The following is a 27,631-nucleotide window of genomic DNA, read 5'->3' on the forward strand; positions in this document are numbered from 1 at the left end:
TAAACATTTTAAAGCCATAGTGGTTCACTTGCCTTTCCCGTTTGGTCCACTGTGTTTATCTGTTCTTCTTGATAGGTGTTTTGAAGACGTTGCAAGAAGCAAGAAGAAGTTGTCTTCTGCAACTCAAAGTAACCATAAGCTCTTCTGGGTGAGGCTTCTTTTCTAGGTTCTTCAGGGGAGCACCTCATGCTTTTAGGTTCTAGGGATTGAGGAGTTTATATAAACAAAATGAGAAATGCATAAGGTTCAAATTATTTACAGTGTCAAGTTGAAGGCACAGGTATATGGCCTGTGGAGTTTTGTGCTAGGAAAACATCTGAACAACACAATATAAGACCTTTTTCTTTGTAAGGGGCACCTGGATGGTTTAGTCGGTTAAGCATCCAACTCGATCTCAGCTCAGGTCTTGATCTAAGGGTTGTGAGTTCAAGTCCTGCAATGGGCTCCATGCAGGCCCTTTGGTCCACTGGAAAAAAAAAATCAGTTGACCAGAGATATATGGATTTATTTCTAAGGTCATGAACTCAAGCCCCATGTTGGGCTCCTACTTGAAAAAAATAAAAAAAAGAGATACGTTTGCAAATATTTTAAACTCAATTCTCCAAAACATGTGGCATTGCAATTGCATTCAGTTTTAAGTAAGGATTATCTTTCTTCCTCAGGGAGAAGAGAGGAGGATCCGAAGGGAATGCATGAGAGAGAGAGAGAGAGAGAGAGAGTGTGTGTGTGTGTGTGTGTGTGTGTGTTAGTAGCCAACCATTCTTTGGTTTATTCTCCAAATATTTGCGTTCCACTTCGTAGTAGCACTAGAAGGTGAATAATATTGGTTTGTTGCTCTTAAGCAGTTTATGGTCTAGCCAGGGAGACAGAGTGGTAAGCAGCTAGATACAAGACAACACAGGGTGGGCTTTCAAAAGAGGTCTGAACAAGTTCTACTGGGAGCAGGCAGGCCATGGGGGCCAAGGGGCTGCCTGAGCTAACAGAAGGGTTCCGGGCCTTTTTTTTTTTTTTTTTTAATGTAGTGTTCAATGATTCATTATTTGTATATAACATTCAGTACTCAATACAGCACGTGCCCTCCTTAATATCCATCACCCGGCTACCCCCTCCCCTAACGCTCTCCCCTCTGAAACCCTAGGATTGTTCCCCAGATTCCATAGTCTCTCATGGTTCTTCCTCTCCCCCTCTGATTTCCCTCCCCTAATGTCCGGAGGGTTTAGGTCTTAAAGGAGGAGCAGGGATCTGACAGACGTGAAGTGGAAAAAGGGCAGAGGGAGGTGGGAAATCCTGGGCACATCTGGCTCAGAGAAGAGGTGGGCGTTAGGTGAGGCGGACGATGGGGTTGTGTGTGTCATGGGGGTGACAGTGCTCGGGGCCGGGCCAGAGGGGGCGAGGGCCTGGCCTGAATGCCACTCTAAGAGTATGGACTCCCTCTTCTTTGTAACGAGAAGCCACTGAGGAGTTCCAATCCGAAGAGAGACGTATGGAGCGTATCATGGGAAGACTCACTTATTAAATGTGGTCAACGTTAACGGAGTGCCTAGTATATTTCTGGCCCTACGGCTGGGTCTGGGTCCACGTCGGTGAAGAGGAGAGATGAAGCTGCTGTCCTCACAGAGTTTACAGAAGGCGTGTGAGGCAGACCAGTGGCCTGTACGGCAAGACCACGTAACTGGCAGTGAGGTATGGGCTATGATAAAGTCCAGGCCGTCACATGGGCATGTCTGGGGGACACTTAAGTTAATCCTGGAGGGTGCAACCTTTACTCTGAGGCCTGGAGAATGTATCAGGGTTGTCCAGGAGGTGTATGGGGAAGAAGCAAGCTGTAGGAAGGTGAAGAGTGTAACTCTGGCATTAATTTGGGATTTGACCTCTGTACTGGGAAGCTGAGAGATGGCTCCTGGCTTTCATTCTCCTCTGTAATCCTCTTCACCTCGAGTGTGGTCTGCAGCCTGCAGAGTCGCTGATAGTGAACAGAATACAGCAAATGTGATGTCACAGCTGGCATTAGGTTACAAATACACCTTGGCTTCCTTTACCCTTTCTTGTTCATCTTCCTGCTCTGATGGAAACCAGCTGCCATGTTGTGAGCTGCTCTAGGCAGAGGTCTACATGGCCAGGAGGCGGAAGGAAGCCTCTAGCCAGTAGTTCTTGAGGAACCAAATCCTGGCCATGCAGAGCGACCTTGGAAGAGACCCCCCCAAGTCAAGCCAAGAGATGAGACTGTTGCCCCAGGCGACACTGCTCTCTGAGGTCTGTGAGATTGTGCCACAGAGCCACAAAGCTCAGCTGCACGGGGATTCCCAAATCACAGAAGCCAGAGGATGATAAAGGTTTGTTGCTTCCAGCTGGTGGGTTCAAGGGCAATTTGTTATGCAGCAGTATGTAGCAATACAAATGCTAAAGGAGTTGAAAACCATGGGTCAGTAAGTTTATTCTCCCATCCTTCCCAGTGGTGGGGAAGAGCTGGGGAACAGAAAGGACCTTCCCCTTAAATTCTCTTGTTCCCCTTATCTCTGCTCACCACCATACCTCAAGGTGCAGCAGCCAGAAAGTAGTCTCACTGGTTCTGCAGCAGCCTCTTGAGGTCCAGATGGGGTAGGGCTCAGTCCTTTTCTCCAATGGGAAAAGTAGACTCAGAGGGAGGAGAGAGAAGGAAGTGGAGCTCCCAGATGCCAGGATCCTCTCTTTGGTTTGTTTGTGAAAGTGAAATTAAGTGTTGGCTGAATTATACAGAGCCAAAATGCACACTTGACCTGGACGAGGTTTGTTTAATGGGGAAACAGCCACACCCAGACAGAGTGGGTGGGAAACCAAGTTCCACTGTGAGGCAGAAAAATAAAAATACTTGAGAGAGAAAGGGCTCCTAGCGAGTCTGGAACCTTGAGTCCAGCAAGGAAGAAGCCTATAACCTTGAGTCCCTGTCCACCTACCTGGAGACCCTAGAGTCCACTTGGGCTCAATATCAGAGTCTTTTTCACCAGCCCCCAGAAGCCCCCAGGCTCCCCTGGCCCAGGTCCCATATCCCTCTGAACTTGACTTTTCCAGTTCCTTGTACACAGCTAGCAGGTGGAATCCATACTTCTGCCTGGTGGGGAAGAGCACAAATTAATATACTAATAGAAAATGAACAAAACAGGATTTATGCCTAACTAGAGGTCTTTTTTGTTTTTTAGATTTATTTATTTATTTATTTGACAGACAGAGATTACAGGCGGAGAGGCAGGCAGAGAGGGGGAAGCAGGCTCCCCGCTGAGCAGAGAGCCCGATGTGGGGCTCGATCCCAGGACCCTGGAATCATGACCTGAGCCGAAGGCAGAGGCTTTAACCCACTGAGCCACCCACGCACCCCACCTAATGAGAGTTTTAAAGAAGGCCTCAAGTCTGTAACTGCCTTCAAACAGAAAAACATAATAAAGATGTCTGCTGATAGGGCCCATCTTGGGTTCCTGGACTCCAAATGCACTTAAGAGAGCTCTTTAAAAAAAAAAAAAAAAAAAAAGATTTTATTTATTTATTTGACAGAGGGGGGCACAGTGAGAGAGAGAGAGCACAAGCAGAGTGGGAGAGGGAGAAGCAGACTCCCTGCTGAGCAGGGAGCCCGATGCGGGGCTTGATCCCAGGACCCTGGAATCAGGACCTGAGCCAAAGGCAGATGCCCAACGACTGAGCTACCCAGGTGCCACTTAAGAGAGCTCTTTACAGTATTTTTTAATATTTACAAAGTTTTAAGTTAAATTATATAGTCATTTCTGTTATGGCCCCAAAGGCTAACCAAGAGTTTACTTTTTCTTCATGGAAACATCTCGTAGAAAATCAAATGTCTTTTTGGTTTCCTAGTTTTATTGAGATATAATTAACATATGACCTTGGATTAGTTTTCTCTTTTTTAAAGATTTTATTTATTTATTTATTTGACAGAGAGAGAGAGAGAGCGAGCGCACACACACAAGCAGGCAGAGAGGCAGGCAGAGAGAGAGGGAGAAGCAGGCTCTCTGCTGAGCAGGGAGCCCGATGCAGGGCTTGATCCCAGGACCCTGAGACCATGACCAGAGCGGAAGGCATTTGTTTAACCAACTGAGCCACCCAGGCGCCCCAAGACATGGTATTAGTTTAAGGTGTACAGCATAATGATGTGATACACACACACACACACACACACACGCACGGAAAAATAAATTTAGTTAACATCTGTTACCTTACATAGTTAAAATTTCTTCCTGTGATGAGAACTTTTTTTAAAAAAAGATTTTATGTATTTGTTTGCAGAGGGAGAGAGAGCACAAGCAGGGTGGTGGTGGGGGGTAGAAGCAGAGAGAAGCAGACTCCCCTCTGAGCAGGGAGCCCGATCCCAGGACCCTGAGCCTCTCAGAACCCTGAGTCGGAGGCAGATGCTTGACTGACTGAGCCACCCAGGGGTCCCAAGAACTTGTAAGATTTACTGTTGGGGCACGTGGGTGGCTCAGTGGGTTAAGCCTCTGCCTTCGGCTCAGGTCATGATCCCAGGGTCCTGGGATTGAGCCCTGCGTCGGGCTCTCTCCTCAGAGGGGAGTCTGCTTCCCTCTCTCTCTCTGCCTGCCTCTCTGCCTACTTGTGATCTCTGTCAAATAAATAAAATCTTAAAAAAAAAAAAAAAAGATCTACTGTCTTGGCGACTTAGAAATGCACAACACATTCTTGTTAACTCTGGTCACCGTGCTGTACGTCCCATCCCCTGGACTTTTAACTGGCAGTTTGTACCTTTTGACCTCCTCCTTCCATTTTGCAGCCCCACCTCTGGCAACCACCGATCTGGTCTATGCCTCTGAGTTCGAGGAATCCAAATTTCTGATTATCCCATAAATATATTTTGATAAGGTTATGGAATCTTCTGAAATAAGAGATGCATGAATGAAAACAAAGACAATAGGACATTCTTAATCTTGAAAAGGTTGGGAACCACTAGTTTTGACCAGCCCCTATGTCACAAAGGAGAATGCAGGTTGTGTGATGTGAAGGGAACGCTGTTGTGTGGCAGAAAGTCTGCCGAGAACCCAGGCCTCCTGGCTCTGTGTCAGCAATCCTTCTACAACGCCATAGCAGCTCTCCCTTCATGGAAAGCACAGATTACATTTCTTAAATGTTTGGACAGAGGCAAGGAGCAAGAAATAGCAGCAGGGAGGGAGAGTTTTGTTTTGTAAAGCAATACACGAACAAAAGTTGGAACTTTTCAACCAGGAAAGATGCTTCCTTGGCTTTGGACGTGTCTGGAAAAACTGCGAAATAAAATGGAAAAAAGGATTATTAGGTTATTAGGTATCAGATGGTATGCTGGGCCTTTCTGGGTTATTTGCATTTATTACTGATTTGTGCCTCCTGTGGTCTTGTAACTATTTTACAATTCTGTAAATTGTAGAAAACTGCTCAGAATGCAAATAACTCTTGTCCATAGAGATGCAAATGAGATCTTTCCCATGGAGAAGCCAGTTTTGCATTTAACATACTCATTTCAGCATTCCTGATTGCCTGTGTATGCGTGTTCCTTGGGTCCTTCCCTCAACAGTTTTTTGACACCTTAATGGTTCCCTCATTAATTCGTCAAATAAAATCTTTGATGTGTGTTCATTTTATAGTTGTCTGAGAGTCATGATTTTATCTTTATTTTCAATATTTTATTTATTTATTTGAGAGAGAGATAGAGCGAGCACTGGGGTGGGGGAGAGGCAGAGGGAGAAACAGACTCCCTGCCCAGCAGGGAGCTGACTCAGGACCCTGGGATCATGATCTGAGCCGGAGGCAGAGGCCTCACCGAATGAGCCACCCAAGTGCCCCTGATCTTATCTTTTTAAAAACAATTATCTTTTAAAAGGAGGCCTTGAATATTCCATCTGTGGATGTGTTCAGGCAGAAGCTGAACGGCTATCCTTGCTCCTTATTCCAGACTCCTATGGCCCTTTCCAGACTTTAATGTAAAGCTCTTCAAATATCTTGGGATATTTCCCTCAGGAGACTCTCTTTTTCTAAGGCGCGGGATCCCGCTATCCCATCCCCACTAACAAAAATTTAAGGGAAGGTGGGATACGGTTTCTGACTTACTCACCTTTTCCATGTATGACCACCAGGGGGCGCAGAAGCCTGCCTTTATCAAGGTCGGGAACCCCTCTAAGGGGAGGCGGGGGGTGGAAGGAAGCGGACCCTACAGGGAGGATCCGGGCTGAGAACCAGAGTTCACCCACCGACCGCTTGCAGACCGTATCTTTATGGGAGGCGATGAAGTCAGCGTGGAGCAAGCACCGAGATCGCAGAAGAGGGCAAAGTTCTGTTAGAATGACGAAAGTACTTACAGCCTTTTAACCTGAATACAGAGCGCACAGTCCTGACCTGAGCATCGAGTCTCCGGAACGCCAGTCCCACTGGCGGAGCTCGGCCCGCGGCTGGACGGATCATTGGTTCCCCAGGAGGAAGACGAACGGGAAAGAGGGAAGGGTGCGTGGGGCGGGGCATGCAGGGAGGGGTCAGCACGAAGAACCCGCCCACTTTCCCCGAAGACACATCCCACCTGCGGACCCGCACCGCGGAGGAGCAGAGGCGGCTTCAGCTTTCCAAATAGACGGAGACACTAGCGCGCGTCCCCATCTCAGCACCTCGCGCTCTGCGGCGCGAGCCAGTCGTTCCTCCCCCGTCGCCCGGGCCTCACGGCACACCCAAGTGGGGATTCACCCTGCCTTACAGACGCGGAAACCGAGTCCCCGGGCGAAACGGCCACTTCCCCAAAGTTGTACACCTTCTGAGCAGCAGGTGCTGGCGTCGGCGCTGGACTGCGCCCCTTCCTCGGAGGAGCCCCGACTGCCGGCTGTGTCAGACCCAAATTCTTCGCCCCCACCTGCCCCGTCCCGTCGCATTCCCAGTTATTTCCTCCAGGAACGCGCGTCCACAGCGTCCGCCCGCAGGCCCCTGGACGGCCAGCTCCGGCGCCCGGAGCGCCCTTCCTCCCGGCGGCGCGCCTGGCTCTCCCGCCCACCTGCGAGGCGCCGAGCGCGTCGCCCGAGTTCTCGGTTCGCCGGACCGCGCGGGGCTGGGGCTGGGGCTGGGCCCGGCACAGCCTGGAGCAGCCGGGGAACGGCGGGCGGGCAGACGGAAAGGGTGGGCTGTCCGTCGGTCCCGCGGGCCCGGCCCTCCCTCAGGACTTCCCCGCCCCCTGAGGGGGCCGCCGCGCGGGTAGCGGGAGCTGTGGGGGCGGGGACCGGCTCGGGCCCTTTAAGGAGGAGCGCGGGGCGCGGCCCAGGTGAGGGGCGGGCCCGCCGGGCGGATCTGCGCTGCGCGCCGGCGCCGGCCCGGGAGCCGGATTTGGAGCGCTGGGCGCCGGCAGGGCCGGAGGGGGCGGCGCGGCGGAGCCTCCCGTGGCCTCGGACGCTCCTCCTAGCCCGCGGCCGCCGCCCGCCTCCGCCTGCGCCTCCAGCTCCGTCGCCCCGGCCGGCCGGCCGCCACTTCCGGCCGCTCACCTGGGACGCGCTCACCTGCCTCGGGGCGCCTGGGCACCAGGATGAAGGACCGGCTGGAGCAGCTGAAGGCCGTGAGTCCCGCCGCCCCCGGGAACTGGCGGGCCGGGGGCTGCAGCTGCGCGGGACCGGGCCTTCCCTTTGCTTCCCACATCGGGGCTAGAGGGGGGGCCCCCGTGCGAGGCTTGAGCTCCCGGAGCTCCAGCCGCATCCGCGCCCCTTCCTCACCCCCCTCCCCTCCTCTTCGGGGTCATGTGGCGGTGATTCATCCCTGGACTGCGATTTCCGTGGATGCCTGCCGCTCTTCCCCCGCCCCGCCCCCTTCCTCCAAGCTGGACTGTCACTCCGGAGCTGGGGTCCGCGGGCCGGGGCTGCCTGAGCCCTGCGGGATTCTCTGTGAAGTCAGGGGTCACCTCCACCTGCCTGCTACTGCCTGGCACTCTGCCCAGGATCGGCCTCCTCTTACCCTCCTTGTCTCCCTCAGTGGGGCGTCGAGTCAGGCTGCCCCTCCCCTGGGTGACCTCCTGAGCTGGGAGCTGGTCATGTGCCAGGAAGGGCTTTGCTCCCCGCCATTCCGAGGTCTATAATTATTAATTTCTCCCCCATCCTTCGGACAGCTGGGCAAAGGATCCGAAGATAGACTGTCTTTGGTCCCACCGCACTAAAGCTGAGAAACAGCCTACTTACCCTTCTGAGCTTCTGTTTCCTTATCTTTTGAGTGAGGATGATCATGCCTTAGAGATTTGTTATGATATCAAATGACATAATGGGACTTGATGTAGAGAATTGTTAAAGCGTGGGTATTTGAGTCATTGACTCATTCTACAAATAATTACTGAGTACATTCTATGGGGCAGGCCCTGTGCTAAGCCTTGGGGATTGGGTGACACAGGCTCTGTCTTGATGGAATTTTAAATCTAGCCTTTGGCAGATACAGAACAGTCCCTCTACCTGGGAGCTTGTTAGGTAGCGAGAAGTCTAGGCCTCTCCCCACCCCCGCCCCACCTGGACCTACAAAATCAATCTGATTACTCAGGAATCTCCCCAGTGAGGCAAAACCACATTCAGCTTTGGGGAGCACAGGAATATATAGAACTGGGTTTGCCTCCTGGCTGCACTGCTTACTCGGAGCCTAGTTTTGTCATCTGTAAAGTGTGTGGTTGTGAGGACTGATAGTGGGAGAGCACACAGACCCCTTTTCAAGGTACAGAGCACAGGTAGGATTAATATACGGTAAATATTATGCTGGTAGCTGTAAAAGCTTTTTGGAAAAATCCAGTCCTCCTACAAGCGTGAGGGACTGCCAGGAGGGCATTGGGTTGGTATTTCTTTCTCCTCCCTTGTCTCTGGTGGGACCTTCATGCCCCCCTCGCCTGCTCTGCCAGCTCTGGGTCTTAGGGCTGCAGAGGGGGCCAGGGTGATGGGGAACGGAGGATGCAGAAGGCACAGCTGCAGAGAGTGGGAGGGAGACTCCCTGCCTCCCGCTCGCCTTGTCATCTGAGCCTCATAACATCCTGGTCACTGACGGGACAGATTTTATTGCCCCTATTTTCATACAAGAGGCAAGTAGAACCCAGCTTGGGTAGGGGGCGTATCCCAGGGCTGGGCAGGGCACAACCCGGAGTGCATCCCAGGCTCCTGACGCTCTCCACCGGACTCTTTTCCTGAGGTGTGCTGGCTGGGGAGGCAGGGAGGAAAGAGGAGTATGGTTTTGAAGCTCTTCCTCTATGGGCCAGCACACCCACCAGTCCTAAAACAGCGCTGAACTGAACAGGGGGCGGAGGCAACTCCCTTGTGTTAGAAAATCCCTTTGCAGAGGAAGATAGCCCACAGCCCCTTTTAAGCCAATTGTCAACAAATAGCAGAGAACTTTGAGTTCTGAGTTTCCTTGCCAGGAAAGCCAAGCAAGTCCCTTTGGGTTGGTTCCCTGAGTCTCATTGTCACCCTCTGTCAAATGGGGCTTCGCCTCCAGGGAAGGTCAGGGTGCCGCCCTAGTGTTTTGGAGCAGAGAGGACCAGGCTGCAGGTTCAAAGGTTCTGATTGTGGCCCAGCCACTGAAGAGCTGTGTTCCTTCCTATCCTTTATCCTTCTGCTTCTCTGTTCCTCTTTTGTTAAATAAGAACTTTTGTTCACCTCAGAAGCCCCTCCTGGTTCACGTCTTCTGTGAGGTCTGTTCAAGTTTGCTTGGATTTTTGTTTCTAGTCTGCACCCCGCCCCTATGCCCCTGCGGGTGAGAGGTGCCTTCCCTGCAGCAGGGCAACCCTCCCTCTGATTGCTTTCGTCGGTGAAGGACATTCTTTACACTGCATGAAACCCGTTTCACGTGGAGGAGTCCTGTGCAATCTCCTCTGTGGGATGTTTCTAAACCTTTAGGGGAGGCGAGCTGATAACTGCCTCCAGATAGTGGGAGGGATGTCACGTGCGGGAGATTAGCTTTCGTCCTTGTAGATAAAAGGAGATTGAAGTTGATGCGTAGAAAGAAGGACTCTCTGCACAAAAGCTTTGTCATTAGTGAGAGCTGCCCAAGGACAGACTGGGCTGGCCGGAGAGGTTGGGAACCCTCAAACTGGAGGTGGGGGGGTGGGGGTGGGGTGAGGCAGGAAGCTTGTGGGAGGTTGAACATTGTAGGAATTTGAGCAGTGAAGGCAAATGAAACGATTTCAGGCCCTCATTCACCCTAATGATGTGTGGATGCTTTGTTGTGTGTGAGTCGGTTCTAGGTGAGGTGAGGCTCTGAGGTTTCCAGGACCGAAGTCTCAGGGTTGCACCCATAAAGCGGGTCATTGTACGGTCCCCCCATAGTGCCGTTGTGGAAGTTGAATGAGATAATCTGAGATAATCATCGGCCATAGGACATGTGAGTTCCCCAACCTGATCTGCTGGGAGCACCGTCCACACTGAGGGGCATTCCTTCCAGAGGCCAGGGTCACAAGACCTGACTCATCCCTTTCCCTGTTCTCCCTGGTAGGCTTAGTCAGCAGCCTGCTTCCCCAGAGAGGAGGACAGGCTCACCAGGAATGGGCACTGCCTACCCCCAGCCCGTCTCATAAGGCGGTTCTTGCTGATTTCTCACTTAGCCGACTTTGGGGTCCTTGGAGTCCATGCAGTTCCTGTCCGTGCTCCCTTTTCATTCCGCAAACATGTACCGAGCACCTGCCATGGCCCAAGCACCAGTGATGGGTATTTGGCTTTACTGGCGATTACCGCCTGTTCTGCATGTTCGTAGGAAGTTCACAGACAGGGAGATGCAGGAGAAGCAGAAGATGACAATCCCGTCCTTGGGGACGCTACAGTGGGAAGAGCCTGTTGACTGGCCTCTGGGGACAAGGCACTAGAGAGTGCTTGCCAGAAGGGATAGTTAGCTGGTTTTGTTGAGACCAAGTCTCCTCTCTCCAGGACACGTAAAATCTGAGAGGGGAGGCTCTGGGATTTTCTGAGCCACTCTCCCACTCGTGAGCGCTTCCCTTCTTCACCACGGTCAGTGCTTTGGGACTTGTATGTGCTGGGAAGGCTCAGCCTCATCCTGTTGGACCTCTTCCTCCTGGACATCATGTTAGACAGAATTAGGACACAGAGTCTGGGTCTTAAAGAGTAAATGGTCACGTATGAAAGAAGAACCCAAACCAAAGGTAGGTGATGATAGCAGGGAAGCCAATGATGTCGGGAATAGAAGTCAAGGACTTTGGACCCCCTGAAGTTGGCCTGCGAAGGACTAGAAATAACTTGGGATACACCGGGCCCTCCAAAGCCAGTGCCAACAGGGACACACTAATGAAATCAACCATGTTGGGCTCGAAAGGCCAGACGGACTCTTTTTTCTTTCTGTTCTGTCTTGTGTCTTACTGCATCCCCCAAAGGCTCCTTGGCCTCCTGTTGCATCTGACGTTCTGGGGTCTCCTTGGGATGGGGGGGCCCCCATGGTAAGGGTTCGAGGGTAACCCCGTCAGAAGCATGGGGCTGTACTTCCCCTTTAAAGCTTACTTCATTCAGTAAATATATATTGGGCTCCTCTGGTGTGCTAGGTGCTTTGGCTCATAACCAAATCTTGACATCCTGACTTGAGAATCTCTTGATGGAGATTCAACTTAAGAACCTTTTCACTGAGCTTCTGTCCTTTAGTGATAAGATTTCTCACTGGTCAGTGGTTTCCTCCGGGAGGATTCACCCCATGGGAGAGTGGTTGAGCTGGAGCAGACAGGAGGCCCCACGGGGCTGAGTGACAGGGGATTGAGCAGGGATTACGGACTCATCAGCCAGAGGCCAGAAGAGAAAGCGCTTGGACAGAGAAGGGGATTAGATTTATTTTTGTTCTGGGAGTGAGGGGAAGGCCGGGGCCTGGCAGAAGCTGGGGGAGAAATGCTTGTTTGTGTCATGCTCTCTCCCTTCTCCAACTATCAAAATTCCTACCTATCTTCCAAAACACATTCTTGACACTCCCCCTCCCTAACTGCAGCCTGATCTCCTCCTACCGTTCTAGGTGCCCACATGGTCTGCACTGCTTTGTAGCAAATGCCTTTCTCCTGTGAGGCCAGTGGGGTTTTTGTCACCACGAAGCAGGCTTGAAACCACCTTCATTTGTTTTTTCATGAATTGGACTCTTTGTCTCCTAGGTCCTCTTGTCTTTAAGATTGATGATTCTAGGGCCACCTGGCTGGGTGGGACTCTATAGCAGACTATCCTTAATCTCAGGGTTGTGAGTTGAGCTCCCACTGGGTGTAGAGACGATTTAAAAATAAAATCTTAAAAATTGTTAATTCTCTTCCTTGTTGTCACCATATCATCAGCTGCTGTAAAAATGACCCTTTCTTGAGCAGCTACTGACTCTCTGACAGGACTTGTGTTAGGGGCCTTATGGACGTTGTCTCTAACCCTGTCAACTGTGCAAGGCAAGGTGATGGTTTCTATGGTTCCCATTTCACAGGTAGGGAGATTGAGGCTCAGATTTGATTGACGTTCCCAGCTAGGAAATGTTGGGATCAAGAATTGAACATGTCTGGCTTTTTAAGGTTTTCCTGCGTCCATATTTAGATCGTCTCCCAGCCACACTGCACTGCACACCCCTTGATGCAGTGGCAGAGAGGAGATTCCTGTGGGGCTCCAGTGCCTGGCACTCTGCGTGGTGGTCATCTAGCCAACATTTGTGTATTGTGTATTGACAAATCCACGGCTTGGCCCTTACACAGCCCTTACTCATGATTATGGCTTCGGCTTTCCTCTCCAGTACGTATAGGTTGGTGAAATGCAGCATTTACTCAGGAAGCCTGTGACTTTGCTTAAGAAGCCAGGGGTCACTGATTCCACCATCAAGGACAGGATGGTTGAGTTCTGAGGCTCCTAGCTATTCCTTAACCCTCAGCCTGGTTCATCATGGAGCATGGCCCCGTTCAGAAGGACAGTGAAAGAGAAGATGTGGATGCCACGGGTGAAAATGTAGCTCATCCCATTTTTCCCCTGGCAAAGCCTTAGACACCTCTGAATGCTCCGGTCCAGGGTCACCGCAGGGCAGCCTCCAGACCCTGAGTGGGCAGCACTTCCCACTCCTCGAACTCTTTATTCTTGCTGGTGGGTAACAGCAGGGACCGAGTGTTGGAAGCTGCCTGCCTGGTGTGTGTGCTGTCTGGGGGAGCACAGACCATAGAGCCCCCAGCAGGGAAGGCTGTAGACCATGCATCCAGTGAATGAATGGGGACAGTCTGCACATGAGCTGACTTGGGATTCTGGAGCCCCCGAGGGGCCATACCTACAGCCACTTGGACTTCAGGTCTATGTGGCTTCCTCCTGTCACCAGTGTCCTCAGTCTCCCTGGTCAGGTCAGCCGGCTTTCCGGCAATGGGCCATTTCCACGGCAGCGTTCCCCTGCGGGCACTGTGAATGCGGTTCAGCCTAAAGGAGGTGGGGGGAACAGCTGCTCTCTGGGGTGCTTAGCTGCTTGGGTGAGGGCAACTCAGTGGGGCATTGGGCTTGCTTTTTTAAAAAAATAAACTTGTAACTTTGGACTAATTTTGGATTTACAGAAAAATTACAGAGACAGGGCAGGGAGACCCTGTCTACCTGCATCTGGTGTCTTCCCTGGATAACACCTTCCATTATGATGGTGCGCTTGCCAAAACTCAGGAACCGGTATTGGCCTGTTACTACCCGCTGAACTCCAGACTGGATTTGGATTCCACTCCTTTTCCCACGAATGTCCCTGTCTCTGACCTGGGCTCCGGTCCAGGACTCCAGATGGCAGTTGGGTGTCCTGCTTCCTTCACCTTCCCTGGCCTGCGACGGTTTCTCTGTCATTCCTTGTTTTCCACAGCCTGGTTGGTGTTTCCACGGCTTGGGTGTTTTCATGCCTTGGAAGCGTGTTTCGGGAGGCCAGCGCTGCATGCCTGCGCGGGGGTGTAGTGGCGGTTGGAGGCGTCGCTCGCGGCCGTGGGAGCAAGGGCTCTCCTGGCTCAGGCGCTCACCATCTGCGCCATCTTGGGCAGGTTGCTTGGCTTCTTTCTGCTTTTATTTTCTCAGCTGTAACATGGGGAGGGTCCCCAGAAGATCGCTGTCGAGGTTAAATGGTAAAGGTAAAGTGCACGTCTTAGACGAGTCCTCAGCCCGTGGGGAGCGCTCAGTAGCTGGGAGCTCGGGTACCTAATAGTGAAGTGTTCTAGAAAGATCGTGATGGGATGGGGCGGAAAGGAAGTGTTGAGCAGGAGGCTGGGGATGAGTCGAGAGGAAGATGGTTTTAGTTCCTCCATTCTGTGTCCTTGAGAATGGGGTGCTGTGGGGGTGTCGGAGGGTGGGGTGCAGAGGAAGAGGGAGTTAGAAAAGGCTGGAGTAGGGGGCAAGAGCTGGAAGGGGACCTGACCCGTCCAGGGAGAAGCAGAAGATATTTTTCAGTTTCTTTGAATGGCTCCTGGGATGTGAGAGGACACAGGAAGAGGGGTGGACTTCTCACTCCGGTGGCCTTCCTGCAGGTATCCTTTGGGTAAACCTACTCATCTTTTAGCATTTCCCCACGGGGTCACCTTTGTAACATTCTCTAATAGACATCTCTCCTTCCCAGGAAGGAATCCCCTTAGATTCAGGCAAGGTTGGGCACCCCATCTTCGCCTGGGTGTGTGATTCCTTCAGTGCTATCCTCGCTCAGCATGTGGAGCTGTAACGACCGGTGTGCCTCCCAGTGGAGCTAGTGAGGTCCTGGAGGACAGGGCGTGCCACGCTTGGTCTGTGCATCTCCAGTGTCTGTACTGTTGTCTGGCAAATGATGGTTGTTCAGTAAATACTGTTGGGTGAGTGAATGGATGGGACTTCATCCTGTGGGAAAGAGGATGTGTGGCTGTGGGGTGGGCTGTGACATCCCATCATCTCTCTAAGTTCATGCACCATGAGCCCAGTGGATTGGGCCAGCAGCGTTCCATCCTGGCTTGGTTCCATGTTAGCCGTGTGATTCTGGACGAATTAACCCCCTACCACAGATTCCTCATCTGTATAGACATCTACCCAGAGGACGTTTTCCCCCACCTCCTTTTCTTTGGGTGAACTTCCATCCCTTTTCACTGTTCCTTCTCCAGACCTAGCTCAGGTCCCGAGAAGCAGAAACAGTTGGCAGTTAACATGGTACTGGGAATGAAACTTCAATGATTTTTATATCCAACAAATGGAAAGCAGGATCTTTTCAAACACATGTAGAAGACTGAAAAATACTGACCGTGTATGAAGACATGAAGAAAATATATGTCGGATTGCACAGAATATGAAATCTTTTAGGCCATGTTCTCTGATGATGACATAATAAAATTAACAATACAATAATCCTCCCCCCTGCCCCACCCCATCCCCCTGGGAGGCTTACCTGCTTTAGAAATTTAAAACATCTTTCTAAATAACTCTTGGATTAAGAAGAAACCAAAAAGGAAATGACAGAATGTTTAGAGTGATAATAAGAGTAGTGGATATCAAAATTTGCTAGAAGTTGGCAGAAGCCAAATTCAGAGACAGCTTTATTTCTTTAAATGCATATTCCAGAAAAATGACTTTATTCAAATAAATGAAGGAAGTTTCAGTTCCGGCTGAGAGACCTTCTGTCCTCACCTGAGAATTGGTATTATTTATTTCTACCACCTTGGTAGAAACTCTGTTCAGAGGACACAGGCCCGGTTCTAGATTAGGTGGCATGGTCTTGGGCATTTAATATGTACACAGCACTGCTCTCAACATTACATGTACTGACTCATTTAATCCTCACAACAGTTCTGTGAGCAGATTCTTCATGTTGCAAAGGAGGGAGCCCCACCAGAGAGGTTCAGTGACTTGTTTAAGATCATACAGCAGCTGAGCTGCAGAGCTGGGTTCTTAACCTGGGATGTCAGATGTGTCTGTGTGTCTCTGTATAGGTGTGTAAGATTCATAGGATTTACATACGTGGATAAATTTTAAATAAATAATTTATTTATTTTGGGGGGGGGAGAGAGAGAGTAGGGGAAGAGGGAGAGAGAGTCCCAAGGCAGACACTGCTAAGTGTGGAGCCCGATGTCAGGCTTGATCTTATGACTCAGATCATGACCTGAGCCAAAACCAGGAGCCTGTTGCCTAACTGACTGAACCACCCAGGCACCCCTGTTCTGGTAACTTTTTCATTCATGTGTATAGATTAATCCAGTTCACAGCATCCCCTGAAGTCAGCAAGGCTGTGTCAGAAGCTGGAGTGGGAAGGAGCTGCAGGTGGAGTGCGGAGGGAGGGACCAGAGCGCTGGTCCCCGCAGACCCTCTGTCAAGCCCTCCTGCTGCCCCTTCCTGGCCAGAACCCCTGTGGACACAGTGTTTAACTGCCTGCTCGAGAGGTGGCTTCGTGTCAGTGATGAAATACACACCTACAACAAGAAGTAGTGTTGTTGAGGCAGAACCTGTGGCGTGGGGCCGTCAGGGACTTCGGGTCCTGTTCAGTTGTCCACGGACTCGCTGGCCTTATTGGCCAGCCTGGCCCTGGGCTGGTTCCTCAGTTCTTCGTTTTCCAGACAGGGCCACTGTGGGCCTCAGGTTACTCATCTGGAAGACATCTTGAAAGTAAAAGTGCGAGGCTCACTAGGGTGTTGTTCACGGTGGATTTCCTCTTGATTCCTCTGGCAGGCTTCGGTCAGAAGGGGAAGTGTCCCCCTCCCTGGAGGCTTTCACTGGAAGAGAAAACAGGCTGGGAGGGAACATGGGTGTTGGAGAAGGGCCATCGGCCGCTGTAAGTGGGGAACACGAGCACCGAGTACCTCTTGAGAGCTGACACGCTTACTCAGAATTTCTGGCTCTTTTAATTGAAGAAGAGGGACTGGAAAAACCAGATGTTGGGCCGTGTGTCATGGGCATGTGTGTGTGTGTGCGTGCACACTTAGAATCCTCATTGGTGCTTTTTGTCTCTGGGAATCCACAGCCCTCATTCCAGAGGGAAGCGGATGGGGGAGGGGCAGCAAGGGCAGGGAAAGTCTCATGCCATTGTCCCTTTGAATTTAACCGGGGCAGAATCCGGGTTTATGCAGAGGAGTGGGTAGCTCCCAAGCAAAGAGCTGTTCCTTATGTGGAGGAGGAAGTGTACAAATTTGTGTTCACCTGCTTGAGCCAGGAGAGCCCTGCCCACCCCCCCACCCGCTCCAGCCGCAATCCTTTAATACCCCACTGGGGGAAGTTAAGGACCAGATGTCCCTTCCTAGTCCAGACTGCTAGTGCCTTCCCCTCTGAGTATTTCCCTCATCCCGGGCCTTCTGGCATGTCCCGGGACCCTCCTGTCTTCCTGCGGCCTGGCAGCTGTGGCAAGGCGGGAATCGGGGACGTCTTCATTTGGGATGCTCCCTGTTTCTTTCTTTGTCCCCCCCCCCCCCCCCCCCGTCTTGCTGCTCTGATGTGTATGATCCTTGAGGAATGGCTGATGATTTAAACTTACATTGCAGCCATATTGTTTTTTTTTTTTTAAATTTTTAATTAACGTACTGTCAAAATATGATGTTATCTTAGTTTCAGGCATACAACACAGAGATTTTGATAACTCTCTGTGTTACGCAGAGCTCACCACAGTAAGTGTGATTACCCTCTGTCCTCATACAACCTTATGACAGTATCCACCGTAATCCCCGTGCCATACCTTTCATCCCGTGGTTTATTTTATAACCGGAAGTTTGTACCTGGAAAGGAGGGAGAGGCTTGCTTTCTCTATCTCTGTGCTCCAGAAGGCATCTATTTGTTGAAGCCTGTGGTTTCCTGGCTAGCTAAGCTTGCTGGTTTGCCTGCCCGCTTCCTTTTTTCTTCCTTTCTTTTTTGACAACAGGACTCTTCAAATGCAATGTTATATTCAGCCCTGGGGTATAAAACAGATAAAAGGGAAGGTGTGCAGATTTCAGAGTAGGGAAGGGCCTGCCTGCTTGGCTCCCCGTCCCTGGCTTCCCTGGGTGGTTTGGGAGGCACATCTCGAATGAATGTCCTGGGGTTCCACAAAGCCGGGCTGGAGAGCTAAGCTCCTTACTTGGTGAGAAAACCCAGGCTTAATGAGACAAGCGCCCAGCTGGGCTGCTGCTCGCTCTGGCTGCTGGTTGCTCTGGGCGATAGGCCGCTTTGGGAAGGTGCACTGGAATAACAAGGGCATAAGACAGACAACCCAGGTGTGAGCGTAGACGCTGCCGATCAGCGGCTGGGAGACCCCGGGGAACTTTAGCACGTCCATGGCTTGCAGGTCCTCAACTATAAAACATGTACGGGGCTTGCTGACATGATGAACGTGAAGCAGCTAGGGGGTCGTGGCCAGGGGTCTGTGGGGGCGAACAAGGGGGACCCGAGTCCAATGGACTGAGGTTAACAGAGAAGGCGGTTAGTGTGGAGTGAGAGGAATTAGGGCTTTGGCCCTTGCACTTTGTGCTCTAGGGCCCTGAACTCTCCCCACTCTGCGGAGGAGGTTGTGGTCACGGCTCCTTCACAGGACTGTGGGGCACATTTGGGAGGCAGGGGTGGGCGACAGACCCAGTGCTGCCCCCTGGTAGATCTCCCATCTCTTGGGGTGGGGGTGGGGTGGGGCGGGCAGCAGGAGGCTGTGCCTATGGGAGGGGGAAGGAAGTGGCCGAGCTCAAGGTTCTCAGAGTTTCTGCTGCGGCCCCACGTTGCAGTTCCTGCAATGTTCCTGTTACCACACGCCTTGATTCTTTGATAAAGATGGTGAAGTTCTTTTCTTGGCTGTGCTCAGTCTTGTGGGCCGAAGAGAAAGGGTGCTGCATGCTTGGGGTCCCTGAGGCCTCAGTCCAGAGAGCCTTGGCTGTGTCAGAAGAAACAAAGGGTCTCCCTGGGACCAGTTAGATCTCCCAGTGTAAAAGCCTGGTGGGAGTCCCCATGTCCCACGACTCCGGATAACCCGTGATGACAGGCTCTTGCTTGGATTCTCTGACCGGACTCAAGCTGTGCTGTTGTCGTTGGTGTGGCTGTGTTACATTTTTGGAAGTGGCCCAGCCTGGTGGGAAAGACTGTGCAGGGGAAGATGGGAATCCAGAAACCCGAGCTCTTTTCCTGGCTGTGTCCATAACTCAGCCTTTGGCTGTGGGCCTTGATTTGCTCATCTCTAAGTGAGAGAATTGATGATAGAATCTGTACAGTTGCCTTCAGCTCTAAGAGTCATGTCTCTCCCCCCCCCTTCCCCATTTAAAGATACTTAAATTCAGGTTGCAGCTGTAGAGAAGCTGGCTAGATCTTCTGCATGGCGGCATTTTTGAGTTGTAACTACGTGCTGTCTGTTGCCTAAGGAACTTTAAAATATTATTGAATCCTCACAGAAGCATTGGTGGATACTATTATCCCTATTTTGTAGTAAGGAAACTGAGGCTCAGAGATGCTAAACCAGACGTGTAAGGCTTGGCGACCAGTATGTGCTGATGTGAGCCTTGGATCCCACCTCGCCGGGATGCCCTGGAGCCGACCTTACTGTCCTAGCTGTTAGTGTGAGAACTTCCTTGAAGGAGGAGAGCTCCCTCTTTTAGACAACATGTCTTTACAGCAAGATGATAGGGAAACTGGTGTGTACCCAGTGTTGTGCTGGAGACCTTCCAGATGTGCTGTTTTCTAATGCCCATCAATGTCGTAAGGTGTGTAGTGTTATTACCACTTATAGGTAAGAACCCCAGAGCAGTAGGAGACTTGGTTGGGGTCTCACGGCGAGCAAGTGGTTAACAACATGTTTTAGACCCAGGTTGTGAGTTTCCAAAGACTTCTCTTTTCCTGGCTCACACATTTCTCTCACTGGAGATGGAGCAGTCTGTGCCCCCCACCCCCCCACCCCCCAGGCCTTCTCCAAGCCAAGAAGCGATGTCTCGGATGGGGGGAAGCTTTGTGCAAATTCCAGGGGCCTCAAAGATGTATGTTACGATGGATTGCTAGGTGCCTGCCTTCCATGCTCCAGGACACAGTTGTTCTCAGCTTCCAGAAACCTCCCTCCGTCCATGCCAGGGTGGTAGCCTCATCCCACTTCCATGACGTCTGTAGAGAGGAAACTCAACAAACACTTGTTAACTCACCTTCCCTGAGGAAGACTGGGACCTTGTATTCCAGTGAGGGTCACAGAGATCCTTCACGGGACACGGAGCTCTCTCTGGAGGCTGCCAAGAGGCCCACGTACTGATGATAGTTGATAAAGGAAGTGCTCTGTCTCCACTTTAGAAACTGCTGGCTAACCCCGGAACAAATAATGCATTATATGTTAATAAACAAACAGACAAACAAATAGAAACTGCTGAGTGCAGGCTGCATCTCTGCAGAGGCTAGTCTATCACTGGGCTGAAACTGATTCCATTTTTTTACATATCTGGCCCCTGGTCAGTGCTCAGTATACACCTGAATGAATGACAAGAGCCAGTTCCTCCAAAACGGAGTTTTTGAAATATTAGAAGAGTACTGTTCAGCTCATTGGAGGAGTGCTAGGAACCTCTGTGGAACATGCCGGAAGCTGAGATGCCGCTTCAGAAGGGTAGAGGCAAGGGTGACTGCAAAACCAGCAGGTGTCTCTGTTGGGCACTGCTGCTGGCCGACTCAGCTCTGTTCACTGTGCCGTTCAGATCCCTCAGGGAGCCGGGGTCCAGGTCGGTCCCCTTTACCTTTCCCACACAATTCTGGGAAGGTCCTCTGCACAGAGGAAGGTGTCCTGGGCAGGCAGGGACACTCAGAGTGTCTGTTACAGTAGGTGAGGCAACCCTGGCCCTCGGGGTTTACAGCCAGGGTGGGGAGGAGATGAAGATTGATAAGCGAAGGAATAATTAACAGTAGGCTGTGCTGGGTGCGCTGTGACCTTAGTGGGGACCGGGAAGGCACACAGAGAAGCTGGTCTTGAGATTGACTTTTAAAGGCTAGGTACAGTTTTTCCAGCTGGTCCTTGTGTGACATTTGAGCAAATGAAAGAATGGTGTGTCCTGGAACAGCCAGGAGTTGCCAGTGCCTGGTCTAGAGAGTTCACCCTAGAGGGTGGCGTGTGGGTGGGGCCAGCCTTAATGGGTCCCGTGTGCTCTTTTAGGCAATGGGACTTTCAGTCCTGGAGGAGACGAACAGAAAGAATGACTTTTTAGGAAGTCGATTTCAGGGGCTGGAGCGCTGCCCTCAAATTCAGTTTCTTGGAATATGGCTGTCAAGTTTGGGTTGCTGATGGTTCCAGACAAGCCAGAGAATGCCACGATGGGGGAGCCAGCTGGTCAGAACGGACTCTGCAGGTGTCTGGAGAGTCTCAGATTTCAGTGGGAATTCCTAGTAATTCCATCATCTGCTGAGGGTGGGGTTGGGGGGCGTGGGTGGTGGTGGTGGTGGTGGTGGTGGTGTGTGTATGTGTGTGTGTGTGTGTGTGTGTGTGTGTGTTGGGGAGGAGGTTGGTAGCAGGTAGAGAAGAGAGGCCCCTGGTGGGTTCAGAGTGTCTGGGTGACACATCTTGGTTTAGAAAGCCCCCTGGAGGTCGTGGAGAAGCAGGTGTAGGGGGATTGCCGCTCCCCACTTCTACTGCCAAGGACCCGTTTTCCCTCTGTGCTTAGAAGTGGTCAGTGTGTTGTGTGGCGCTGGGGAGAACGTAGAAACAGCTGAGGCCCTGGATGCTGAGCGGGAGTGGAATCAGTTCCTTTAGGTAGCCGTTTTATGATTTTGCAGAGGAAGTGGAATGAGATCAAGAAACCTGGGGTCCCCAGGGGTTGCCGGGGGCTGAGGGGAGAGCTTCCGTTTCCTTATAAACATGCGTTCTGACAGGGAACAACACACAGTGCCGGGTTTTTTGCAATAGGTGGTTTATGAAAACAGGAAAATCTTTGCTCCCACTGTGAGGATCAGAAGCGAGTGCTGTGGAGGAACTGAGGCTAGAAACTGTTCCAATAGAGATCTCTGGTAGGGCAGACACGCATTTGAACACTGTGGGGAAGGCGCTGGCAACATGGGGTCCAAATCCAAGAGACAGGCTAGAATCTGTTTCCACATTTTAGCTGTGTGACTGTGGCCAAGTTGTGCAATCACTCTGTTTTAGGTTCTCCAACTGGATTGAGTTATTATACTACCCCTACTACTACGTACCCTACTACCTCCAACAACAACAGTAACAACAACATTAAAACCTAGCATTTATTGAGTACTTACAGTATGCCAGGCACAATGAAAACGTGTTTTAGCTTCATTGTCTCATTTCTTAACCACTCCCCCTTCTTTAGTGCATTGTCCACATTTTACAGATAAGGAAGCCGAGGCACAGTGAGGTCGGTAGCTTACCCATCCCTCCCTTTCTCTCCCACCCCACTGCCAAAAGTCAGTAAGCGGTGCAGCTGGGATTGAAGTGCACACAGTGTGAGGTTGGAGTTTGATGCCTCATAGAGCTGTTCTGAGTTTTAAGGGAGATCCTATATGTATAATGCTTAGTATGGGCGTAGCGCCGGTTGGTGCCCACAGCCCCGTCTCGGGTCCTGATCCTCACTCTGCTCCTTTCTGTCTCCCACAGAAGCAGCTCACACAGGATGATGATGCGGACGAGGTCGAGATTGCCATTGACAACACGGCTTTCATGGATGAGTTCTTTGCGGAGGTAGGAGACCATCTTGAATGTCCATGAAGAAACTCGGCTCTTTCAAGGGTAGCAAAGGATGGTCGGTCTTTTTCTGGGGTGGGGGCGGCCAGGTCAAGCAGTTGCCCAGAGATTCTCTTCCATACATACTTGGGAGGGGCTGGATCTTTAATCTTACTGAGAAAGTCAACGGAGGGTTAAATTATACGTAAAGAGATGTTTTTAAGGTCTTATGCTACATGACACCATTTTTATGATACCCTTTCTTGCCTAAATTTTGTGATTTCAATACAGGATCAACCATGGGGGTCACGTCAAGAGTGTAGAAGAAAAAAATACTACATTTTTTGGTCCATGATTCAGATAGATCCTATTTGTTGTTTCCAAAAACTCAGGCTCTTTAACTTAAGTCTAGTGATAACTGTAGCACTTAAGAAACGAGCAGTTTATGTTTTTGGAAGTTCAACAGGGGCAGAGATCCCCATCTGTAGATCCACATAATCTTTGATCTTGAAGGTCCTCGTGGGGAATGCCATTGTTCGATGGTGAGTGGTGGAGTAGAGTCATGGGTTCACATCTCAGCCCTGCTGCTGACCTGTGGTGGTTCCTTCCCACACATGGTTTCCGTATCTGGATGGATACTATAATCCTCCGTGGGGTTATTACGATGATATCCTGGAATAATGTTTGTAAGGCATTCAGTGTAGTATCAGACCTGTTCGGGTCTGATGGATATTCCTTCAAAACAAAAGCATGAAAAGTTCCATGATGGAAGTTTCTGCCATCATACTGTGGGTTTTTTGTTTGTTAATTTAGGCTTTTTATATTTTTGGAAAGAAGACAAGGAGCGCTACATTCTTTCCGCAGGAAGAATGGGGGTACCTCCTGTCTCTAGGTCGGGGATGTGGGAAGTCGCCCTCGAGCCCTTGTCTAAATAGCATGGCGGTTCACGGCAGGTCGTCTGTGGGAGTCGTTAGCGGGTAGGAGTGAACTGCAGCGTGTGCTGGCCTGATGGGGAAGTTGTCTGTGAACGCCCGCAGTTCCCCACGCTCTCCCTGGGTGGGTCTGTCCTTCTGGTCGAGGAGTCCCTGTGAGACCCAAGAGCACTTGAGTTTTGTGAGTCCAGTGCTGTCCCAGGTGTGGATCGTGGCAGGAACAGATCTTTTCAGGGGTGGGGAGGACCCCTGTAGGCACGGTAGCTTGTTCTGATCTTGCCTTGGAGGAGCAGAGACGTTAGAGAACATCTTCCCTTAGATAAGGCAGCTTTGCCAGAAACAGTGCTTTGCCCCTTGTAAGCCAGCGTGAGGGTCCCCGGAAGGCAGGGTCCCATGTGAGGTGGGAAGATGGTGGGCCTCCACAACGTGGACCCAGTTCCTCAAGCATTTCTTAGCAGTTGATTTTGGTCCAGTCACTTAACGCCCTTGGCCTCTAATTCCTGCTCTGGAAATTGGGAATGTCAGTACGTACTTTCAAGGTTGTTATGGGGGTAACGTGGGTTTCAGACATCCGGCAAGGGTTCTCTGAACAGACAAGTGCTGGCTGCATCAAAGTCATGTTTGGAATCTTAACAAGACCTCAAGGGCTGCTTTTCTTTTTTGCTTTCTTCTTACCAGATGCTTTTCTGTCATTGAGGAAAAGGAAAAAACAAAAAACAAATCCAAACCCTGTCATAATTAGAGTGGGGGAGGGGACTACACAGTGGGGTGGAAAGAGAGTCATCTTTGGAGTTAAGTTCTTTATCTGCTACTAGCTGTATGGTCTTGGACATGTTTCTTGACTTCCCCCAGTCTCGATGAGCTGGTCTGTGAAATGGGGAGCAACACAGTCACCTTGCAGATTTGTTGGGGAGTAAAAGAGTTGACCCCCAGAAAATGCTTTGTTTGGGCTTAGGTAAATGTCACTCCCCTGCTTTCCATCTGACGGCCCCCCGTCAGTGGACGGCCCCCCGCCCCAGTGGGGCGGGGACGGGGGGAGGGTTAAGGGTGGCCTTGGACCGCTTGTGTTCGTGGGTCCTGGTCCAGATCTCAGCACCGCCCTGACCAGCAGCATGACTTTGGAAAAGTTGTTTCACTACCCTGAACCCCAGCTTCCTCTAAAGCAGGACTAGTGGTGTTACCTGCTAGATATTATAAATGTAAATGGAGAATATATGTAGATGTACCGTGCACAGTGGCTGACATACAGTATGTCTTCATCTGTCTGAGCTGTGCTCGCTGTTCCTGATGTGTTTGGGAATGTGGACTGGAAATAGCCTTGAAAGTGGGATAAAGTACGTGCCAGGTGACGGGGGGTTTGGACATGAGGAGGGGCCCCTGCATGTGGCTGGGGACACACTGAGTGCATCCTGCGGGAGTAGAGCCAAATAGATGGCTTGGGAAGGCACTCTTGCGAGATGCCTTGCTTTCTGGACTTGTTCCAGCAAGCAGGTCCCCGCGGCTGTTTGTTGAGGACTGAGTGTGTGAATCACAACCCGGTCAGAGGGGCGGGTGCAAGGTGCAGGTGAAGTCATGGGACCAGGACGTTTTCAGAATGTGCACTGCACTGTAAAACTCAAATGGGTTCTCCAGCTTCTCAGCTGTTACAGAAAAGAATTGGCCCTTGGGTCCCCAGGCCTGTGATGATTACGCCAGGGGCCGGTAAATGATAAACCTCCGATTAGTGTCTGATTTGTGCCTGTCTGTATTTTCTTTGCTCTGTTTGCTCAGTTGGCAGAGAGAACACATTTGCAGAGGAAACGGACCTGCCTGCGAAGGCAGAAGCATCAGGGGCTTACTCTGTATCCGTTCGTCCATTCACGAGAATACACACAGGCTTACATCTCACACGGCGTGTTAAGGGCTGGGACTAACAACATTCTGTGTGACAGGGTCCTTTGCCCTCTGGTGTCCCTTTATCTGGTGATTCACCGAGATAGAGACATCAGGCCCCGGGGGGAGCACAGCAGGGGAGAGCGGAAGGTGAGGGAAGCCCCGGTGGTTCTGAACTCCACCGGCCCCTCAGACTCACCTGCGGAGCTTCCCGCCTGTCCATGTGCCCCATTCAGGGGGCCTGGAATGGCTTAGACTTCTAGGTCTTTGGGAAGTCTGTCCAGATGAGGATGAGTCTTCTGCTTCTGCGGCTATAAACTGCGTCAGAGTGACAGGGGAGCCTTTGAAGGTGTTCAGCAAGAAAATGCTGGGCACAGACTGTGTTTCAGGAAAATCGTTCTGGTGGCAGTTCGTGGAGGCGGGGGAAAGGCCAGCAGTGGAAGGACTAGGCGGCTGGCTGGTGCAGCAGCCTGTGGGAAGGGGGATGAGGACTCTGACCCGGGTCTGGGACCGTCTAGGGGTCATACCACGGCATTCCGTCTGGGGTGCTTTTGAGTTATTGTGGCTTAAGCAATAAAGGTGCATAATCAGTTCCCACGTGAAGACGTCCGCGTTGAGGTTGGTGCGGTGGGTTGAAGGTGGTGGGGGTCTGGTTCAGTATGTCTGTGATCTTCTTGGCTTTTCCCTTGGGACTGGGAAATAGAGTCTGTTCTGATTCCCTGTTGCCATACGACAAATCACCCCAGTATTTAGGGTGTCAAAACAACCATTTTATCGTGCCAACAGAGTCTGTGGATTAGGAATTCAGGCACAGGGCACAGTGGAGGTGGGTGGCTTTTGCTACATGATTTCCGGGGACTTAGTTGGGAAGACTAGAACAGCTGGGTGCTGGAACTTAGAGTGACTTCTTTATTCAGATGTCTGCTGACTCAAGGGAAATCTCCATAGAGACCCTCCATCAGAGCGCCTCTGCCTGACCCGTCTCTGCGACTTGGGTTCCTTAGCCCGGCCGACTCAGCATCCTCAGGGTCTCCTCTCTGTCACATGGAGGCTCAGGGCTCCAACGCAGGGTTCCGGCTCTGGAGGTCCTATGGTACATCATTTCTGTGCTTGGATGTCAGAGCAGTCACAGGCCTGCCAGGTTCACAAGAGTGGTGCATAGATACCCCCTCTTAGTGGGAGGGCCGTTAAAGAACCAGTGCCACGTTTTAAAAACTTCCAGAGCCACAGCTCCATAACACCACCGTGTACCAGCATCGCAAGAAGTCAGAAACGGGGAAGCCAGAGCAGTCCCGGATCCTTTTATGAGGTGAGAAAACCACCCAGATCCTCTAAGTTGACTTCCCCTTGGGGCCCACTGACCAGCAGTGGATCACATGTCATGGCCACTGAGCTGGGAGGGGCACCAGGGATTGACATGGAACTGATCCTGACTCATCGTCGTGTGGGGCTGACGACATTGCCGCCCAGGCAGACTCGAGTTCTGTTCACAAGGAAGGGCAGGGGCAGGGGATGGCTATTTGGTGCATCAGAGTGCTCGTCAGAGCTGGTGAGCAAATATGTTTGAAAATGCTTCATACTCTTTTCCTCCTGTGGGGAATTAAAATGTACATGAATTTACTAAAGGCTCTGAGATGTCTCGTAATAAAGAAAACTGTTTAATTTGCTTATCTGAGCATTTTTTTTTCACAGAATGCTTTCTGATGCATAACTTCTATTAGCAGGGGTGAATAGTGACGTTTCAGAAAATGCTATTATAAAGTTTTTGGTGTTTTTTTTTTTCTTAAAGATTTTATTTATTTATTTGACAGAGATACAAGTAGCACAAGTAGGCAAATCAGCAGGCAGAGGGAGAAGTAGACTCCTGGCCAAGCAGGGAGCCCGATGTGGGACTCAGTCCCTGGACCTTGGGATCATGACTTGAGCCGAAGGCCGCCGCTTAACCGACTGAGCCACCCAGGCGCCCCAGAGGAAGTGTTTTTAAAAAAAGTCTGTGAGACTGTTTGGCAGTTCCAATGGTCTATGAAGCTTGCTTGTCTCCCGAATTACTTGCATTCACTTATGTACTCAGTCAACAGACTTACACTGCGTCACGCCCCATGCTTGGCCGGTGATGGCTGTGAGGTAGTGCAGGCAGGAGGAGGTCACTGCGTCAGGGCTGGGACAGGTGAGAGTGCAGGGCGTGTGTGCCAGGGGCTGGGGGCCTGGCAGGGCGCAGCGATGCCTACTTAGAGGAACTGGAGGCAGAGGCATTTCTGCAGAGGCTTAACTTTCATTAAAACTAAGAACCTCAGAGTGAAAGTAACATGGAAACCTCGGGATCGAGTCACATCTGG

At 51.2% G+C, this 27,631-nt stretch overlaps 1 protein-coding gene and 1 long non-coding RNA gene across 9 annotated transcripts in view; one reads left to right on the top strand and one right to left on the bottom strand.

Annotated features, from left to right (window-relative positions):
- On the bottom strand, nucleotides 1-7,064 carry LOC309873023. Of its 2 annotated transcripts, none has more exons than XR_014316146.1 (3): nucleotides 4,741-7,064; nucleotides 2,934-3,088; nucleotides 1-2,687 (listed from the first exon to the last, which is right to left on the bottom strand). It is a non-coding gene; the product is annotated as an uncharacterized lncRNA (long non-coding RNA). The 2 variants fall into 2 exon arrangements; XR_014316147.1 differs by having other exon boundaries at nucleotides 1-2,882; nucleotides 2,913-3,088.
- Nucleotides 7,065-7,260: 196 nt separating this feature from the next.
- Nucleotides 7,261-27,631, top strand: part of STX3 (syntaxin 3) — a 42,432-nt gene continuing 22,061 nt past the window's right edge. For 6 of the 7 annotated variants that reach the window (XM_082747780.1, XM_082747781.1, XM_082747779.1 and 3 more), the window contains exons 1-2: nucleotides 7,263-7,552; nucleotides 22,426-22,509. In XM_082747780.1, coding sequence (XP_082603906.1) covers nucleotides 7,523-7,552; nucleotides 22,426-22,509 — 114 coding nt within the window. In that variant the 5' untranslated portion in view covers nucleotides 7,263-7,522. Of the gene's footprint in view, nucleotides 7,553-22,425; nucleotides 22,510-27,631 lie in introns of all 7 variants that reach the window. The other variant, XM_082747778.1, reaches the window with a different exon arrangement.

Source organism: Mustela nivalis (assembly GCF_964662115.1).
Source record: "Mustela nivalis genome assembly, chromosome: 9".
NCBI classification, from domain to species: Eukaryota; Metazoa; Chordata; class Mammalia; order Carnivora; family Mustelidae; genus Mustela; species Mustela nivalis.